Source organism: Chiloscyllium plagiosum, chromosome 12 (assembly GCF_004010195.1).
Source record: "Chiloscyllium plagiosum isolate BGI_BamShark_2017 chromosome 12, ASM401019v2, whole genome shotgun sequence".
NCBI classification, from domain to species: Eukaryota; Metazoa; Chordata; class Chondrichthyes; order Orectolobiformes; family Hemiscylliidae; genus Chiloscyllium; species Chiloscyllium plagiosum.
The window spans coordinates 21311381-21332542 of NC_057721.1; the positions used below are offsets into that span (position 1 = coordinate 21311381).

At 41.8% G+C, this 21162-nt stretch overlaps 2 protein-coding genes across 7 annotated transcripts in view; both read right to left on the bottom strand.

The window, feature by feature from the left end:
- tiam1a (TIAM Rac1 associated GEF 1a) overlaps positions 1-21162 on the bottom strand; it is a 327029-nt gene that overhangs the window by 42228 nt on the left and 263639 nt on the right. Inside the window, exon 1 of one of the 6 annotated variants that reach the window (XM_043700709.1) lies at positions 3695-3811. The exons of the other annotated variants lie outside the window; for them this stretch is intronic. The gene's annotated coding sequence lies outside the window, so the exon portion shown is untranslated. Of the gene's footprint in view, positions 1-3694; positions 3812-21162 lie in introns of those variants that run through there. 6 annotated transcript variants of the gene reach the window in all.
- LOC122555058 (liprin-beta-2-like) lies at positions 10163-11273 on the bottom strand. Its single transcript, XM_043700710.1, has 2 exons — positions 11116-11273; positions 10163-10384 (listed from the first exon to the last, which is right to left on the bottom strand). The coding sequence occupies exons 1-2, from the start codon at positions 11191-11193 to the stop codon at positions 10178-10180; spliced, it is 285 nt and encodes a 94-aa protein (XP_043556645.1). The 5' UTR covers positions 11194-11273; the 3' UTR covers positions 10163-10177.

Below are 21162 nucleotides of genomic sequence, written 5' to 3' on the forward strand. Positions count from 1 at the left end.
TGTCCTTGGTGGAGTGGGAGGGGGAGTTAAAGTGTTGGGCTACGGGGTGGTTGGGTTGGTTGGTCCGGGTGTCCCAGAGGTGAACGTTTCACCTGGACACACTTTCCTCATTCCTGAAGAAGGGCTTATGCCCAAAACGTCGATTCTCCTGTTCCTTGGTTGCTGCCTGACCTTCCTGTTTGATGCCAATATCAGCATTTTGGCGCTCAGAGGAGGGGGAAGTGGAGTGGTAAGGTTCTCAAATAGAAGCAGTATCTCTTCTAGCAATTCGCCGATGTAAACTGAAGCCAGGAACAATGGGTTAGACATTCATGTTAGGACTGCATTGGCAGCAGCTGTGAAATTGACTGTGGTAGGAACTTGTGCAAGCTTGGTTCAATGACACACTGCGTTCAGACAGAGCAGACCACATTTCATAATCCGCTGCCAGAGCAGACAAGCACGTTTCACTCTGTATGCATCATGTTTAAATTCTGAAAGGATGTATCTCAGCCAGGTGAACATCTTCAACATTCAGCTGCAGCCATTAATGCCGAATCATGCAGGTCAATACCTGGTATCTTAAGAGGAGTTTGGAGGTCTTCATTCTGTGGCAATCTCCTGTGCCATCTGCATTTGTATCATTAGGCTACTGGGCAATGAGTTATCTAATGACTATTTTACGCATACATGCTGCTGCATAAAATGTAATAGAGGTGGTTACTAGGATGCTAAAACAATGCCTCCTGGACTGCTTTGGATGAGCCCTGCAACACTTTGCATATCAACAGTCATGGCAGACTACTGCAGATATTTTCTAATTAACCTGTTGAACATTTACACATCTCTGGAGTAGGTTAGACATGAACTTGGGTCTCCAAGCTCAGAGGTAGAGCCACAACCACTGCACCACAAGAGTCCTCCAGACTGCTCATTACAGCACAACACTGTCAGCAGGAAGAAAAGATGAGTGGAATCTCTTTTGGGGTAGAAGTGACCTATATCAGGAGGACAGATTACACCTGAATTGGAAAGGGACTATTACACTGGCGGAGAGATTTGCTCGAGCTGCCTGGGAAGATTTAAATCAGTTTGGGGGTGGGTTGATGGAGTTGGAGTGGACAGCAGGGAGACAGTGAGAAAATGGATCAGTTTGAGACTGGTGCAGTTAGGAAAAAGAGCGAGTCAAACACTCAGGGCAGGCAGGAACAAAGCAGGGAATGAGATAGGACTGATAAATTAAACTGCATTTATTTTAAATGCGAGAGGCCTCATAGGTAAGGCATATGAATTCAGGGCATGTTTGGGAACATGGGACTGGGATATCACAGCAATTACAGAGACGTGGCTCAGGGATAGACAGGACTGGCAGCTTTATGGTCTTATGGTCTTAATGTTCCAGGGTATAGATGCTATAGGAAGAATAGAAAGGAGGACAAGAACAGGATGGGGAGTGGCGTTTTTGATGAGGAATAACATTATGGCTGTACTTAGGGAGGACAATCCTGGAGATATGTCTAGGGAAGTTATTTGGGTAGAACTGAGAAATAAGAAAGGGATGATCACCTAATTTAGATTGTACTATAGACTTCCAATGGTAATGGTAGGGGATTTTAAACTTCCAAACATTCCACTATTTAAGAAAGATAGTAAAGAAAAGCCAGGGAACTGTAGACCGTGAGCCTGACATTAGTGGTGGGCAAGTTGTTGGAGGGAATCCTGAGGGACAGGACTTACACGTATTTGGAAAGACAAGGACACTTTACGTGGCTTTGTGGGTAGAAAATCATGTCTCACCAACTTAATTGAGTTTGTTGAAGTAGTAATGAAGAGGGTTGATGAGGGCAGAGCGGTGGACACGATCTATATGGACTTTAGTAAGTTCAACAAGTTTCCGCATTGTAGACTGGTTAGCAAGGTTAGATCACATGACACAGAGGAAACTAGCCATTTGGATGCAGATCTGGTTCATAGGCAGGAGACAGAGGGTGTTGGTGGAGGGTTGCTTTTCAGATTGGAGGCCTGCGACCAGTGGTGTGCCACAAGGATTGGTAGTGTTTCCACTGCTTTATGTCATTTATATAAATGCTTTAAATGTGAACATAGGAGCTATATTAGTAAGTTTGCAGGTGACACCAAAATTGGAGGTGTAGTGGACAGTGAAGAAGGTTATCTCAGAGTATAATGAGATCTTGGTCACATGGGCCAACGGGCTGAGGAATGGCAGATACAGTCAGAGATGTACAGCATGGAAACAGACCCTTCAGTCCAACCCGTCCATGCCGACCAGATCTCCCAACCCAATCTGGTCCCACCTGCCAGCGCCCGGCCCATATCCCTCCAAACCCTTCCTATTCATATAACCATCCAAATGCCTCTTAAATGTTGCAATAAATAAACCGTCCCTGGGTGTGGGGCCCGAACCACCAACCTTTCGGTTAACAGCTGATGGAGTTTAATTTAGATAAACGTGTGGTGCTGCTTTTTGTAAAGGCAAATCAAGGCAGGAATTTAACACTTAATGGTAAGGTCCGGGCAGTGTTTCTGAACAAAAAAGCCTTGGAATGCAGGATCATAGTTCCTTGAAAGTGGAGTCACAGGTAGACAGGACAGTGAAGGCAGTGGTTGGTATGCTTGCCATTAATGGTCAATACGTTGAGTATTGGAGTTGGGAGGTTATGTTGTGGACATAACCTGTACAGGACAGTGGTTACGCCACTTTTGGAGTACTCCACGCAATGCTGGTCTCCCTACCACAGGAAGGATGTTGTGAAACTTGAAATGGTTCAGACAAGATTTACAAGGATGTTACCAAGGTTAGAGAGTTTGAGCTATACAGTAAGGCTGAATAGGCTGGGGCTATTTTCCCTAGAGTATCAGAGGCTGAGGGGTGACCTTACAGAAGTTTATAAAACCATGAGGGGTAGATAGAGTGAATAGGCAAGATCTTTTTCCCAGGATAAAAGAATCCAAAATTAGGAGGCAACACTGTCACACAGAGGGTTGTGCTTGTATGGAATGAGCTGCAAGGGGATGTGGTGCAGGCTGGTACAATTACACCATTTAAAAGGCATCCGAATGGGAATATGAATAGGAAGAGTTTAGAGGGATATGGACCAAATGCTGGCAAATGGGACTAGATTAATTTAGGATAGCTGGTCAGCATGGACAAGTTGGACTGAAAGGTCTGTTTCCATGCCGTCCAGCTCTATGACTCTATGATGAGGAAAGAAGAGACAGACCAGAGCCTCTTCTCCATCTGAAAATCCTGAACTCTGCCCCTGTGTAACACTATTCTTCCCTCTTTGGTAGATTAGAGTCAGTTGTAAAATGATATGAACCACTTGGTCCAACTGCAATGCAACTCCACCTTAAGAGGTCCAGGATAATTTTAAGTAATGCAGGTTCACTTTAACCAGAGATCAACTCTCGTGATTCTGGATCCCTTGCTGAGGCAGGGAACCAACTGCTCAAAAACATAATTGGAGATGGATTCACACTGCAATCTTATGAACTATCTGGCAACAACATTTTTGGAAGACATGGTTGCAAGTTAATCTCTCCGCTCCTTTTCAAGAATTGCAACACAAGTATTTAAAACAAGAACATTGTAAAGGAGAGCACTTTCACAGTAATTTCTGAAATATAATTCATAGCATCAAAAGAAGATCAGTGACTGCTGTTTTCTGCATTCCCCCCACCACTTTGAACTTACCCACTTTGTTAAGTCGTGTTTTGTGCTTGAAAGTTGCTCTAAAGATCTGTGCTACAGTTGCACTCCACAGGAACTCAATCAATTAAGCTAAATACAAGGTCTTCAGGGAATTTAAAATTGAAAGTGCCTAGTTTTCACTTGACGCTGTGAATTCTAAAAGAAACACTTCCTGCATTGTTGCAGTAAAAAGGATTTTCTTAAAAAGGCGTTCCTTGGAGGAGGAAGAGGAAACAATTTACGTTCAAGAGATTCCAGGCCATGTTGTCATTCTTTTATCAAACATTTATCAAATTCAAACACTTTTTGTATACTTTCTGTGATAATGTTCTTGAACATTCATTCGGAGCACTTGTCCTTGGCCAATTATAAGAATGTTTTATTTGCGCATTTGAACTTGCCATAGGTCCATTACTGAAAGGTTAACCTACTTTTCTGTAATACAATAACCAGCACTGAATAAAACAAAATATAATTGATCTTAGTAAGACATGGACCTTGAAATTAGATTATGGAATAAAATGATAAATATTTCTCATAATTTCTCTAGCACAATTTTACTGAAGAAACTATCCCTTTTTAAAATGGGTTAGTGTAACCTTGGAAACAGTAAATCTTTCATCCATTTTACATCCTTTCTTTGACTGTGTTACAGTTAAAATGTGAAATTCAGCAAAAGAAGATTTTCAGAAACAAAGCTCGGCTTAAGATAGCATTGACCTGCCAAAGAGCACTGAGCCCTTTTGAGGGGTCTTGAAGTGCAATAGTAATTAGTATTGTGTCAGCTACTTTTCATTTTGTGTTTCCTTTCAGGAGGTTGTGAACTCTGGGAAAGAAGTTTATTAGATTGATTTTGTGACATTAGCAAATATAATTGAACTGCTTGCCTCATAACAGAAAATTCAACATTAAATAACGATGAAAATTGCTTGCATGTTGCTTTTATTTATATCCGCAACCTACTTCTAATATGTGGGATATGGAATGAAAAAGCAATATCAGATACTTCTGACCTAATTTCAGGAGTGGAATGCTAGTGGTGGAGGATTGGTGGGTGGAAGGAGCATATAGGGGCCAGCAGCACATGAAGGTGAGGGCAAGAGAGCAGCTTATCAGTGCGAGAGAAAAATGCTGGAAAACAATCCAAATGTAAAATCTAAACTTGCATGTTTCCAGCTGAATGTGCCGACAAGACAGAGCTGCCCAAACCCCTACGCTCCTTTTCATAAGTATTAATTAATTAATCGACAATATTACATGGAAAATATTATCAAAGCAAAATTCAAGGTTTCATAAAGAAAACGTCATATTTTAGATCAGTAGCATAGAAAATACACTGTGGCATTAAAAGTGGCAAGGAAATAAGATTTGCCAATGGAAAGCGTAAACTTACATCTTATCAACTTGGAAAAACAACGGGAAAATTACTGGTATCTCATTAAAAGGGTGGACGCAAAGGAAATAATTCCAGTAATCATATTATCAAATTATAATGACAACTACTCCAGCTGAGATAAATCACTGGTTCAAAAGCCTTCTTTCATCCTTTTCTACATCCTGTTCAAATGGAGAGCTTCTTTTAAAAAAAAATACTTGAATATTCTTGAAGGATAACTAATTAAAACATCAAAAATTGAAATAAACTTTGCTCCCATGAAGCTCCAAATTAGATAGCTTAACTCAGTTCTGTTTAATAAATTAACGTTCATCCAACATCTTAATTCTATTGCAGTTCAAACAATTTCAATACCCCAAATTCTAAATCATGATTCAATTGGTCAAAATAATATTGCTTCTAAAAGACAAAGGAGACTCATGTACAGTAGCTTATTCTCTGGTCAATTATGTCCTTACATCCTTATTTCAGCACATTAAAGTATAAATGGATAAAAATGTCAAGGGTGTTTGGAGGCACTACTGGGGTGCAAATTTGTATATAATTTATATTAATCAATATTTAAATTTGCTCTATCATAAAACATACCCAAGATATATTTCTTTAAGTTACAGTATCTACAGATCCTAAGAATTCCAAACTTTTCAAATGATCCAGCATTTTTCTGAAGTTTTCAACTCAATAACCCTGATGCAAATAGTAGACCACAGTCTATTTCAGATGTTAGAACCAGCTCGAGTACTGTAATATTAGCATCAAGAAATCTACATATAAAATATCAACTCTTCAAGCTCGCATGCGTCTCATGCTAACTTCATTTGATTTCATCAGCTGAATATAAATTAGAGGCAAATCCCAATCTTGAGCACATATTTTCGACTGATAATTCAGTCCATTGCTGAGAGAATGCAGAACTACAGGTGGTCTCATTCCACATGAGTAAAGACATTAAACTTAGATTTCTTCTTCCTATTCCAGTACTCCAGAAAAACATTCAAGATCTGTTGCCACTACTTTAAACAAAACATGGCATTCCTTAGTGTCCATGCCCACATTCTTCCTTCAATTAATACCATCAAAGAAAATAAAATTGGCTGTTCATTCATCTCATTGTTGTTTGTGGAATCTTGTTATGCACTAAACATTTGCCATACAATACTATTCACTTTATGCCAAGTAATTTGTTACACATTAATTGTTTTCAAATATCTCTGAGAGACATGTGCAAAAACCCAAAAACTAGATTACAGAATGATAGAATGATGGATTTGTGGATTCTTCAACACTCTGTGGAAAGGGAGAGGATGTCCACGTATATGATGTGGAGAAAAATAAGACAGGGAGAGAAAGGAAGTCAATAAAAGGCTGACAGGCACCCTCATAAGAATGGGAGATGATGCTCAACACATCGATTGCCAGTTATAGAGTCATAGAGATGTACAGCATGGAAACAGACCCTTCGGTCCAACCTATCCATGCCGACCAGATGTCCCAACCCAACCTTGTCCCACCTGCCAGCACCCGGCCCATATCCCTCCAAACCCTTTCTATTCATATACCCATCCAAATGCCTCTTAAATGTTGCAATTGTAACAGCCTCCACCACATCCTCTGGCAGCTCATTCCATACTCGTACCACCCTCTGCATGACAAAGTTGCCCCATAAGTCTCTTTTATATCTTTCCCCTCTCACCCTAAACCTATGCCCTCTAGTTCTGGACTCCCCGACCCCAAGGAAAAGATTTAGTCTATTGATCCTATCCATGCCCCTCATGATTTTGTAAACCTCTATAAACCTCAGCCTCCGATGCTCCAGGGAAAACAGCCCCAGCCTGTTCAGCCTCTCCCTATAGCTCAAATCCTCTAACCATAGCAACATCCTTGTAAATCTTTTCTAAACCCTTTCAAGTTTCACAACATCCTTCCAATAGGAAGGAGACCAGAATTGCATGCAATATTCCAACAGTGGCCTAACCAATGTTCTGTACAGCTGCAACATGACCTCCCAACTCCTGTACTCAATACTCTGACCAATAAAGGAAAGCATACCAAACGCCTTCTTCACTATCCTATCTACCTGCGACTCCACCCTCAAGCAGCTATGAACTGCACTCCAAGGTCTCTTTGTTCAGCAGCACTCCCTAGAACTTCACCATTAAGTGTATAAGTCCTGCTAAGATTTGCTTTCCCAAAATGCAGCACCTCGCATTTATCTGAATTAAACTCCATCTGCCACTTCTCAGCCCATTGGCCCATCTGGTCCAGATCCTGTTGTAATCTGAGGTAACCCTCTTCACTGTATACTACACCTCCAATTTTGGGGTCATCTGCAAACTTACTAACCAGACCTCTTATGCTCGCACCCAAATTATTTATGTAAATGACAAAAAGTAGAGGGCCCAGCATCGATCCTTGTGGCACTCCATTGGTCACAGGCACTGTATACACACCTCCAATTTTGGGGTCATCTGCAAACTTACTAACCAGACCTCTTATGCTCGCACCCAAATTATTTATGTAAATGACAAAAAGTAGAGGGCCCAGCATCGATCCTTGTGGCACTCCATTGGTCACAGGCCTCCAGTCTGAAAAACAACCCTCCACCACCACCCTCTGTCTTCTACCTTTGAGCCAGTTCTGTATCCAAATGGCTAGTTCTCCCTGTATTCCATGAAATCTAACCTTGCTAATCAGTCTCCCATGGGGAACCTTGTCGAACGCCTTACTGAAGTCCATATAGATCACATCTACTGCTCTGCCCTCCTCAATCCTCTTTGTTACTTCTTCAAAAAACTCAATCAAGTTTGTGAAACATGATTTCCCACGCACAAAGCCATGTTGACTATCCCTAATCAGTCCTTGCCTTTCCAAACACATGTACATCCTGTCCCTAGTGGTGAGGGAGCGGCGGTGGAGGCGGCCCAGGATTTGCAAGTCCTCGGCAGAGTGGGAGGGGGAAGTTGAAATATTGGACCATGGGGCAGTGGGATTGATTGGCGTGGGTGTCCCTTCCCCCACCTTACCACAGTTCCAACCTTCCAGCTCAGCACCATCCTCATGACCTGTCCTATCTGCCAATATTTCTTCTCACCTATCCACTCCACCCTTCTCTCTGACCTATCACCTTCATCCCCAACTCCATCCACCTCCCATTTATCTCTCCTTATTGATGATATGAGACAGGGCCTGCTTGGACCGTGGCTACTAATTGGACTAAAATGGTCGGTTTCTGTGGTATAGAGGCTATACAACTGCCTTGGCCAGAAGCAAGAGGTCTAAAGGTGACTGGGAATAGGCAAAAAGATTGCATTTACACTGTCAAGGTTCAGCCGCCTACATCAAACCGCATCTCCATTGACCACTTATTGAGATGACACACTTCATCAGTTGTAACGCACAGGTATCTTCGAACAATATATTCATATCCTGCCTTCAGACAATAACACGCCCTGAAATGCTTTATCAAACAAACTGAGTGATAGAGAAGTTAGGAAGACTGGTAGGATAGTTTACCAAAAGCATCTTGAATATGGAGAAAGAGGTAAAGCAGCAGAAAATTTCACGGGGACGTTGCAAGCTAAAGTTCAAGACACCCGAAACATGGCCGCAACGGTGAAGATCAAGGCAAGTATGAGGACAGAATTGGAGAAGTGCCAATATGTCCAAAAGTTGTAGAAATCTGGAGGTTAGAAAGATAGGATGAAGCAATGGGAGGATTTGAAAACGAGGGAAACAAAAATAATAATCTTGAGGCATGATTGATTCAGGAGCCGAAAAAGATGGCGCTGGAAAATCACATTCCTGATGAAGGGCTTACACCTGAAACAGACTCTCCAGCTCCTTGGATGCTGCCTGACTTGCTGTGCTTTTCCAGCGCCACACTGGACTCTGACTCTCCAGCATCAGCAGTCCTCACTTTCTCCTAATTATTGGTTCAGCAGCCAAACACAAAGCACTGAAGTGAGAGATGAACTGGAACTTGGTTATGTTTTAAAATAGGGAGCAGCAGAGTTTTGGATGAATTCAAGATTATGGAAGGTGCAAGATGAAAGGCTGGAAAGGCGAGCAGTAGAATAGACAAGTTTGCAGGCAACGTGGATGAGGCTTCCATCAGGTGATGGACGGTAAGATGATGTCGTGGGCTTTGAAAGAGTGTGGTAGTTCAAGTTTGTGGAGGTGGAGTCCTAGACAATTTGGGGGTACCAATCCCACTATTCCCAGCTCCATGGGAACACCACCACTCCACCTGTGTAACTGCTATCAAAGAATCCTGGGTAAGACAGGCCTGACACCTGCTCTGCTCAATTATTTAAAAAAATGTTCTTCAGTAACTATTAGCCCATAATTTACATACTGCAGAAGTTGAAAGCCTGCATGAAGCAGCTGCAGTGACGGCTGAGTACGGATCACAATGAATTTAGCAGCTCATCCAACGCCATTACAGACTTGATGCTTCTACATTGCTACACTTCACATTTGTTTTATCTCCAAAAGAAATGCCCACCATGCATCAATTTTCAGCCCCCATTCCCATAGGGAGCTGTCATTTAGCATACCAAATTGTTTAAAAGGTCCAACTGAAGCCAGAATAGCTAAACTAAACTGTCAACCCAAGTGTTTCAACTTACAGGGGTCAGTTTGTTTTCCTAAATGCAAACCGTGATGCTTGGGTATTGTTGACATGGTCAGCATTTATAGTTCATCCTAGTTGTTTTCAAGGGAGTGGTGAGACACTGTACCAAACTGCTGCAGTCCTCAAGGGGTACCTGCTTCCAAAGTGCTGCAAGAGGGGGATTTCTAGAATTTTGATTGGGTAATGGTGAAGGAATAATGATTAATTCCAAGTCAGGATGGATTGGGACTTGCAGGACAAATTGTATTCAGTGCCGTTATCCTTCTGGATGGTAGAGCTTGCATGTTCAAATGTTAGTCAGTCAACAACAGTAAATTTGATTTACTCAGCAACAAACCAAAGAAACTTAGCAACTTGACATGTTGAGCCATCGTTACTTTGAGAGTGATTTGATTACAATACTTGTCTTGTACAGTGAGGTGATCCTTTTGCCCAGTGAGATGCAATCTGCAACAGATCAGGATTGTGTACCTACCCTCACTTTTGCTGTAGTGTTCAGGGGCGTGTAACTACTTGATTCAATTAACTCTCTCTTCTCATGTTGAGCTTCTGGACCAATCAACAGGTTGAAGTGTGTGGTCAGGTGCCTCCGAAGCAATGTCTTTTGAGGTGGGATATTGAGGAGCAATGCCATTGTTTCAGAGTTAAAGCGTGGCTCTAATATCTACACATAAAAACATAAGGATTGAGTTAACAGGTACGCATTTCATCCTGCCTTTTCATATCAGTGGATGAGAGGTTACCAAATTGAAAGCACAAATTGGTAACATACTGACTGCCTATCGTATCATCCACGCCACTTCACTATCCAAAAGGGAGAAAGTGAGGATTGCAGACATCAGGTCTCCATTTCGTGATGAAGAGCTTATGCCTGAAACTTCAATTCTCCTGCTCCTCCTGCTGTACTTTCCAGCACCACACACTCTACTTCACTATCCAAAGTCTTGGTTTTAAAATTCCAACACTTAATTTCCAATCCCTGTATGGCTTATCACCACCTTATCACTGTAATGACCTCCAGCCCTACAATCCTCAGATATCTGCAATTCTAGTCTTTTGCACATACTTGATTTTCTGGGACCTAAGTTTCAGGAGTCCCTGCCTACTGTAATGTTCTATGTTCTAAACCTCTGAATTTCTTCCTCTCGTTTCATTTAATATGCCCCTTAAAATCTAACTCTTTGACCAAGTTTGATAATATCACCTGACATGACTTTGTATAAAACTTTGTCTGATAATGCTCCCATGATGCACTTCAGGTTGTTTTTAACTATTTTGAAAGGGCTACTTGAGATACTGTTCTAAAGTAGTGTCTGCTTAATATCAATGGTTTACATTAATCACCACTGACAATGAGGGAAGCTGCTCAAGAGATGTTTGAACTAATACACTAACCAGAAGACCTCCGTGTACACCACTCCCTCGAAGGTTTGGTGCATATTCTGCGAGATCCACTGACCTCAGCCATTCCATCACCCGATGATTTGACCACTGGACCACATCAGATGGAGATGTGTGATTCTGATCACAAAACAAATCGAGTTATTACAACCTTAAAAAGTCATTTCCTCCACAAACAAATCTGGAGATCTTCAACATTTTGCTTAACTTGTGGGATAAAAGTTTGCTTCAATACTAAGTGCTGATAACAGAAACAAGGCGCAAGTGGTTGGGGAGGGAGGGGGGAGGGTTGAGTCAGAGGGAATGCTGGTGCAGGAGAAGAGAATAGTACAAGAAAGTCTGATGTCACCTCAGCTAGCACGCACACATTATCCCACAGACATCCTCACAAAGCACAGATTTTAGCTGTGGCTTGAGGAATACTGGTGTGACCTTGTATATTTTTCTTAGAAGTAGTAGCTGTGGATCTTTTACAATCATCTGAAAAGGTCAGATAGGGGCCTTGGTTTAGTGTTGCATTTGAAAGATTTATTAATTTTTCTTTATTTTTTGTTCATGAGTTATGGGTTTTGTTAGCTAAGCCAGTATTTATTCCTGATCCCTAATCACCCAATGAGAACCATGACCATGAGAACCTTTTTCCATGTATGGAGTCAACTATTACGAGGGGGCATAGCTTTAAATTAAGGGGTGGTAGGTATAGGACAGATGTTAGGGGTAGATTCTTTACTCAGTGGGTCGTGAGTTCATGGAATGCCCTGCCAGTAGCAGTGGTAGACTCTCCCTCTTTATGGGAATTTAAACGGGCATTAGATAGGCATATGGAGGATAGTGGGCCAGTGTAGGTTAGGTGGGCTTGGATCAGCGCAACATCGAGGGCCAAAGGGCCTGTACTGCACTGTATTTTTCTATGTTCTATGTTCTATTCCCTATACCTATCAGCCTTCCCTGAGAGGAATATACTTTCTCCGGATTCTTGTTATCTCATTTCTGAAGGCTTCCCATTTTCCAGCCGTCCCTTTACCTGCAAAAATCTGCCTCCAATCAGCTTTCGAAAGTTCTTGCCTAATACTGTCAAAATTGGCCTTTCTCCAATTTAGAACTTCAACTTTTAGATCTGGTCTATCCTTTTCCATCACTATTTTAAAACGAATAGAATTATGGTCACTGGCCCCAAAGTGCTCCCCCACTGACACCTCAGTCACCTTCCTTGCCTTATTCCCAAGAGTAGGTCAACCTTTGCACCTTCTCTGGTAGGTACATCCACATACTGAATCAGAAAATTGTCTTGTACACACTTAAGAAATTCCTCTCCATCTAAACCCTTAACACTATGGTAGTCCCAGTCGAGGTTCGGAAAGTTAAAATCCCCTACCCATAAATACCCTATTATTCTTACAGATAGCTGAGATCTCCTTACAAGTTTGTCTCTCAATTTCCCTTTGACTATTGGGGGGTCTATAATACAATCCCAATATGGTGATCATCCCTTTCTTATTTCTCAGTTCCACCCAAATAACTTCCCTGGATGTATTTCCGGGAATATCTTCCCTCAGCACAGCTGTAATGCTATCACTTATCAAAAATGCCACTCCCCCTCCTCTCTTGCCTCCCTTTCTATCCTTCCTGTAGCATTTGTATCCTGGAACATTAAGCTGCCAGTCCTGCCCATCCCTGAGCCATGTTTCCGTAATCGCTATGATATCCCAGTTCCATGTTCCTAACCATGCCCTGTTAGGCCCCTTGCATTGAAATAAATGCAGTTTAATTTATTAGGCCTACCTTGTCCCTGCCTGTTTGACTCATTTCCGTTATCAGCTGTACCCGTCTCAGATCGATCTCTTTCCTCACTATCTCCCTAGGTCCCACCCCCCACCTTACTAGTTTAAATCCTCCCAAGCAGTTCTAGCAAATTTCCCTGCCAGTATATTAGTCCCCCTCCAATTTAGGTGCAATCCATCCTTCTTGCACAGGTCACTTCTACCCCAAAAGAGATTCCAATGATCCAAAAATGTGAATCCTTCTCCCATACACCAGCTCCTCAGCCATGCATTCATCTGCTCTCTCCTCCTATTCTTGCCCTCACTAACTCGTAGCACTGGGAGTAATCCAGATATTACTACCCTTGAGGACCTCTTTTTTAAATGTCTGTCTAACTCTCTGTCCTCTCCCTTCAGAGTCTCAACCTTTTCCCTTCCAATGTCATTGGTTCCAATGTGGACAATGACCTCCTGCTGGCCCCTCTCCCGTGAGAACATTCTGCACCCTCTCGGAGACATCCTTGATCCTGGCACCAGGAAACAACACACCATTCTGCTTTTTTTCTGCTGGTCACAGAAACGTCTGTCTATACCTCTGACTACAGAATCCCCTAACACAACAGATCTCTTGGAAGCCGACGTACCCCTGATTGCATTAGAGCCAGTCTCAATACCAGAAACTTGGCTGTTCGTGCTACGTCCCTCTGAGAATCCATCACCCCCTACATTTTCCAAAACAGCATACCTGTTTGAAATGGGTATATCCACAAAAGACTCCTGCACAAGCTGCTTACCTCTCATACCCTTCATGGAGTTAACCCATCTATGTGACTGTATCAGAGACTTTCCCCCCTTCCTATAACTGCCATCCATCACATACTGTTGCTGTCGCAAATTCCTCATCGCTTCTATCTGTCTCTCCAACCAATCCCCTTGATCTGATCAGATTTGCATCCAACAGCATTTATGGCAGATATAATCCGCAGTAACCCATAAACTCTCTGTGCTTTAAAAATTAGCTTGCAATCTGATTATCCATGAATGATACCACTGGAGATTAACCATCCAGGTGTAAAAATGTGCTCTACTTTGGTGCGAATCTCATGTACACAAAATAAACACATATACAAACATTTTTTTAAAAAAACATTAATTTAACTCTAAATGTTTCATTGATGATGACTGTTCCTTGTGCTCAATATGTGAGAAAAAATGAAAACTTCAGTTTTTCCAGATCTTAGGGAAAACTATTTTCTTATAGCCTGAAAAATTGATTGTTCTGTCCTCAACTTGCTGTCAGCACTTAGAATGAGATATTGAAACAGCTGGGCTATTCCAGAAAGTTTTCAAGGTAACATCACAATGATCTAAAATGTTTAGTTACATGATAATTAGTTGATATTTTAGTTTCTGTTGCTGGAAAACAGTAAGGGTGAATATTTCAAGTACCTGTAATTTTTTAGATTAAGAGGTTGTAAAGGACCTTCGTTGTGCTAACATTAATTCTTCCTGTTCACTTAAAGCAGAATGAACTAATGGTTGAAATACTCCAATAATAATAGTAATTTTCTTTTTAATGTGTTAAGTATACAGAAAGGATTTCAAAGTCGAACTGTAATGCGTTGCCAAAAGGGAGACGCTACCACTTGTGAGATGATGGATTGCAAAATCAATAAAATCCTTAAAACATAAACTGTTTAAGGAATCTTTCTGTTCCATTATCTCATGTCCAAGGCACAACTTCAGAAAAAAGTGACCTGGCATATCTAAATTTGTATTTGAACCATCAAAGCTGACAGCACGATCAAATTCTTCCACATTGATATCAAAAAGAATACTACAGCTCATCATCCCAATTTGCTGTATTTACAACTTAATCCCACTTGGACTGGAGCAGCTTCTCTTTCATAAACATTATGGGTAGACAACCAATGAGATTTCTCGGCACATGTAATATTTATCATCTTGAAATGCTAGAACAGTTGAGAAAGCCAACCAGGACAGGCTACATGTGGAAATTATATATCACTCAATAAAAAGCTGGTGGAGCAAATTAGTAAATTATACAAAACTAATTTAGCTTCAATCCTGAGAATAAGGCCACCGAGAAAGTACATAAAGAATAGGAGCAGGACGAGGCTACTTGGCTCCTGGAGTTTTTTCACCAGCCAATAAGACGTAGTCAATCTGACCCTAACTCAACTTTTATTCTTGTCACTCCATAATGCTCAACTTCATTGTGAAAATCTGTCTAACTCAGTTTTGAATATAATCAAAGCCTTCAGACACTGCTCTGTAGAGCAGACAATATCAAACACTGATGACTTCACTAATAAAGAAATCCCTCATCATCATCATAATTGGGAAACCCCTCATTATGAAGAGGCTTTGTATCTTTCTCACAACTTACATTTCCAGTCATCCTCCATGGCAACGTAAATTTTCAAAGGCTGTTAGGCTTGCATTTCTGCTTTTAGTTCACTTTAAGGATCAATGAGTGTTTAACTGCCCTGCAGCAGTTTAGGTTTATTTTTATATATACATATTGGCCTCTAATTAGAATTTTGTCTCTCTCTAACTGAAGAGAATCCTGCAACAACTATTGATCATTACAGACGTAAAAGGAGGTCAAGCCTGTTTCTGTCCAAAAGTAATCTGGTTCTCTTCATACACGTATTTTTAACTTTGATCCCTTGGTTTGTGTAACAAAATGGAAGATAAAGGCATACCTGGGTATTTTCTATTTCTGAAGTTGATAAACTACCTAACAGACACTGCCAGATGACAGTTTATAGGTTCCTGTGTATACGGGGCACTCGGCTGTTATTTCATACCACTCGGATGAAACAACTTTAGCATCTGTGATAAAGGGTTCAAAAGAAGAAACTTCAAAGTATAGCTTGAGGTTTGGATGAAGGTGCTTGCAAATATACTTGTTCTAATCTACGCCACATTGTATATGCTAATTGAGTCTATTACTCTTGCTTATCCATTGACTATATGTCTATTGCTACTTTGGATACAAGATTTTGTGCCAATCATTTGGTTATGGGGATGTTGGTTTGATATTCAACATGCAGATAGCAATGCAGTATAACCTTCAATAGTGTTATGCATCATCTATTGGCATACCCATGCAACTGAATCAAAAAGTGTGGTGCTGGAAAAGCACAGCAGGTCAGACAGCATCGAAGGAACAGGAGAGTTGAGCATAAGCCTTTCATCAGAAACATCGACTCCTGCTCCTCGGATGCTGATTGACCTGCTGTGCTTTTCCAGAAGCATTTTGATTCTGATCTGCAGCATTTGCAGTCCTCACTTTTTCCATATCTGTGTAAGCAATGAGGTCTAAATGATGAAACTGCATTGTGCATATGCTTAGTGATGACAAATCTTAATTATATGTACTACTGGATTGATCCATGATTTTTAAATATATTGATAAGAAAGTTGTGGATTTGGAATCCTTTAAGTACCAAATATAATGATAGAGAATATGTGGCGTAAATGGGCATAACAAGGACACATCTGTACTTTTGGGTTCCGAAGAATCTAAGTTACCAGTAAACAGAAGCTAAAGCTGCAATGCTGATTGGTCTGGAAGGTAGTCTGAAGGCCAAGGTGGAAAAATCATACAAGTTATATTTTAACTGTTAGAAAGGAAGACAAGATTGAAAAGGTTGAGTGGATAGAACAATGGTCTGAGGTGTAGAATGTACGAAGGAACTCTACTAAGAGATACAAATAGAGATTACATTTTTTTGTGGGAAGCTCAAAGCGCTCTTTCTTTTGGTAGAGAGTTACAAAAACTGGATTAGAAGTTGTTAGTTTAGTTGAAATAGGACCGCACACTTGGACTAAATGTTATGCAGCTACCTGGATAAAGGTCATGAAATACGGATGCGTTACTGAGGTCTTTGCACTTACCAAGGTTAGCATTTATGAAGGACCCTTTCTGGTGGGGCATTTGTCTGGAGGGTTAGGAGCAGAGAAATTGCTGGAATACTGCTTGCCTGGAGTAGGGAACTTGAAATAAAGTTCATATTTTAATAAGACATTGCCAGGCACTGGATATTTGTCAGAAGCTGACAGTGTGCTCTAAGAACCCAGTATTACAGATCACGATCTTGAAAATCCTGTCTCAAAATGGATCCAAAGTTAGTGACAGTGAGACAGAGGGGCAGCGAGACAGAGGGACAGCAAGACAGAGGGAACACAGAATCACAGAGAAGTACAACATGGAAACAGACCGTTTGTCCAGCGCATCCATGCAAACCAGATATCCTAAATTAAACTAGTCTCATTTGCCGGCATTTGACCCATATCCCTCAAAATCGTTCCCATTCATAAACCCATCCAGAAGCCTATTAAATGTTGTAATTGTACCAGCCTCAACCACTTCCTCTGGCAGTTCATTCCATAGATGCACCACTCTCTGTGTGAAGTTGCCCCTTAGGTTCCCTTTAAAGTCTTTACCCCCTCATCTTAAACTTATGCCCTCTAATTGCAGCAGACGACTGTGAAGTTAGAGCTTAAGAAATTCAGGTGCACTGGAAATTATAAATTGCAATATTGTGGATTGAAAAAGGATGTACTAGAGGTTAAGTCTTCCAGCTGCGAAGATATTTACATGTAACTTAAAAGTTTGGTTCATTAAAATTAAGATTTTGAAAGATATTACGACCAAGGGGTCAGGTTCAAAGAAGCAAACAGACAAAATATCAGACATCCTGGGATGCACAGAATGGACAAACCAACATGCAGAGAACATGTGTATGGTGCCATGTCATGACCGGTGAAGCATCAAGCATCAATCTTTCATGTTCCATAAGCCTTATTTTCATTCTAAATTAGCCCTTCTTTCCAACACAGTTATTATTCAAAAAGAATGTTCTTACCCTGGGTTTAATATAGAATTAAAAACTCTACATTAGCTTGACATTTTAAGATTTACTCACTGCTGCTCTGAGCATTACACATTCTGTTTTGATTCAGAGGTAGGGGTGGAGTGTGTGTTGCTGGGAAATCACAGTAGGTCAAGAAGCATCCAAGGAGCAGGAGAATTGACGTTTCGGGCATAAGCCCTTCATCAGGAATGAGGCTTGCGGGCTTGGAGCTGAGAGATAAATGGGAGGAGGATAGGGTTGGGGGGGGGGGGGGGGGGGGTGGGGGGGGGGGGGGGGGGGGGGGGGGGCGGTGTGGGAAGGTAGCTGAGGAAGTGACAGGTTAATTAAAGGTGAGGGAAGTGGTGATAGGTCAGAGGGGGAAGTTCTAGACAGGTCAGGAGGGCAGTGCCGAGTTGGAGGCTTGGGACTGAGATAATGTGGGAGGGGGGGAAATTAGAAAGTTGAAATCCACATTTATTCTGTGTGGTTGCAAGATCCCAAGGCAGAATATGAGGTATTCTTCCTCCAGGCATCCGGTGGGAATGGTTTGGCGGTGGAGGTGGCCCAGGACCTGCAAGTCCTTGACGTACTGGGAGGGAGAATTGAAGTGTTCAGCCACAGGGCGGTGGGATTCGTGGACGCGGGTGTCCCAGAGATATTCTCTGAAACAATCCACAAGAAGGTGTCCTGTCTTCCCAATGTAGAGGAGACCACATTGGGTGCAATGGTATCAGAGGCAAAATTATGGACCACAAGGCCATAAGATATAAAAGTAGAATTAGGCCATTTGGCCCTTCAAACCTGCTCTGCTATTTGATCATGGCTGATATACTTCTCAAACCTGTTGTTGAGAAGACCTATTCTCCTGGCTCCTCCCTGCAACCCTTTATGGCATTACCAACCAAGAACCCATCTTTTTACGTCTTTAAGAGGTTCAATGACGTGAACTCCACAGCCTTCTGGGTCAATGTGTTCCACAGATGCCACCTTCTGATTGAAGAAATTCAGCTTCATTTCAGTTCTAAAGGGCCGTTCTTTCTGTTCCCTCGGGTCCTAGTCTCTCCTGTTGCTGGAAACATCTTCCTCACATCTAGTCTACCCAGACATCTCTGTATTCTCTAAGTTTCAATTAGATCCCCCTCATCCTTCCAAACTCCATCAAATACAGACAGTTTTTGACCGCTCCTCATATGACAAGCCCTTCATCCCCAGGATTACTTTTGTATACCACCTTCCTACCCCTCCACATCCTTCCTTCAATACAAGGCCCATCCATCTTGGCATCTCATGATGCTCAGCTTTGGGTAGCCAGGTCTGTCCTCAGTCTGTTGCACTTAAAATGCCACTACTACCATGCTACATAGAATCAATGGAACAGGAGTAGGTCCTTCAGCTAAATAAGCCTGCCCCATATTCTAGATCATGGCTAATCACCTCCTCAATGCTAGTTTCCCAAACTATTTTGACATCTCAATGTTAATGGTCTTGAGAAACGTGTCAATTTCTGTCTTGAGTCCAAAGATTGTTCTTCCACAGCCGTATGGGACAAAGAATTTCAACGATTCATGACTCTGAGTGAAGAAATTTCTCTTCACTGAAGTCTTAAAATGCCTGCTCCTTATCCTGTGCTTATGCCCCCTGGTTCTAAAGTCACCAGCCAGGGGTATATATTGCCTATAGTCACCCTATCATTTAAGTTTCAAAAAGGCCATTTATCATTTTTTGATGCTCTAGAGAATACAGACCTAGTGTCCTCATTCTCTCCTCAAAAGAAATCCCGGCACCCCTTGGCTCAATCTGGTGAAATTCCATTAAACTAACTCTAAAGCAAGTATATCCTTTCTTAGAAAAGGAGACTAAAATTGAACACAATACTCTTGATAAGGTCTGACTAAGGCTTTATAAACTGTAGCAATATATCTGTACTTCTGTAGTCTAATCCCCTTAAAACGAAAGCTAGCACCTAGCTTGCTTAATTGTTTGATGCACCTGCATGACGGCTTTTAGCAATTCATGGACAAGATGCCTCAGATCCTTTGGTCACCAGCACTTTCGAACCTCTCACCATTTGAGATATAATCAACATTTCTGCTTTTCACACCAAACTAAATAACCTCAGACTTAACTCTATAATATTCCATTTGCCATGTTCGAACACATTCACTTGGTATGTCCAAGTCCTCCTGAAACCTCCTTGTACCCTCCTCACAATATATGTCTCCCCAGGAGAAAGTGAGGACTGCAGATGCTGGAGATCAGAGTCAACAAGTGTGATGCTGGAAAAGCACAGTCAATCAGGCAGCATCCGAGGAGCAGGAAAATCAATGTTTCGAGCATCAGCTTTTCTTCAGGAATGTGGTCCTTTGCAGGTCTGGGGAAGTGTGGCCCTGAGCTGGGGCAGGGCGGACTGCAGGGAGAGTAGGTGGCAGCACATGGCTGCAATTGTGGAGCGGAGGATTCAGAAATAACTGTTTCTGGAGGCTTTGTATTTGCTGTAGGTAGTGGTTGTTCTGGTCAGGTCCAAATTGTGATGGTCTGAATGTAGTCTGGAGTCCATGCGGGATCAATCGGTTGCATGGGCAGGTGTCAAGGAAGGAGAAGTGGCTGTAGTAGGGGATCTGCTTCAGGAGCTTCAAAGTAGAGGAGATGACCTGGGCATGCAGTAAGAGAGAGATTCACTGAGATCCTTGTAGAGGGAAGAGAAGAGCTTCATCAAGGTGGGCATCCTTGGAAGAGGCTTCACAGTAAGGATATAATCAACTAGGAGAAAGTGAGGACTGCAGATGCTGGAGATCAGTGTCAAAAAGTGTGGTGCTGGAAAAGCAGAGCCAGTCAGGCAGCATCCAAGGAGCAGAGGAGTCGATTTTTCGAACATAAGCTCTCCATCGTGTGCAATGAACCAGAATTGGTCAGGGACCTCGAAGCGAAAGAGCCATTGGGAAGTAGTGACCATAATACAATAAGCTTCGATCTGCAATTTGAGGGGGAGAGGGTACAATCGGAAGTGACAATATTTCTGTTGAATAAAGGGAACTATGGAGCTATGAGGGAAGATCTGGCCAAAGTTCAATGGTGCAATACCTTAGTAGGGATGACAGTGGAGGAACAATGACAGATATTTCTGAGTATAATGCAGAAGTTGCAGGATCAGTTCATTCCAAAAAGGAAGAAAGATCCTAGGAGGAGGCATGGGAAGCCGTGGCTGACGAGGGAAGTTAAGAAACATATAAAGTTAAAAGAGAAAAAGTATAACATAACAAAGGTAAGTGGGAAAATGGAGGACTAGGAAGCTTTTAAAGAACAACAGAGGATTACTAAGAAGGAAAAATGCAAGGAAAAAATGACGTACAAACTGGCCAATAATATAAAGGAGGATAGTAAAAGTTTTTTTAGGT

What these genes read in the sequence shown, in the direction of transcription:
- LOC122555058 (XM_043700710.1), bottom strand. Translation starts at nt 11,193, where the DNA reads ATGGAATGGCTGAGGTCAGTGGATCTCGCAGAATATGCACCAAACCTT. An exon ending in GTGTACACGGAGGTCTTCTG is followed by an intron (nt 10,385 to 11,115) that starts GTTAGTGTATTA and finishes TTTTATGTGTAG; the next exon opens with ATATTAGAGCCACGCTTTAA.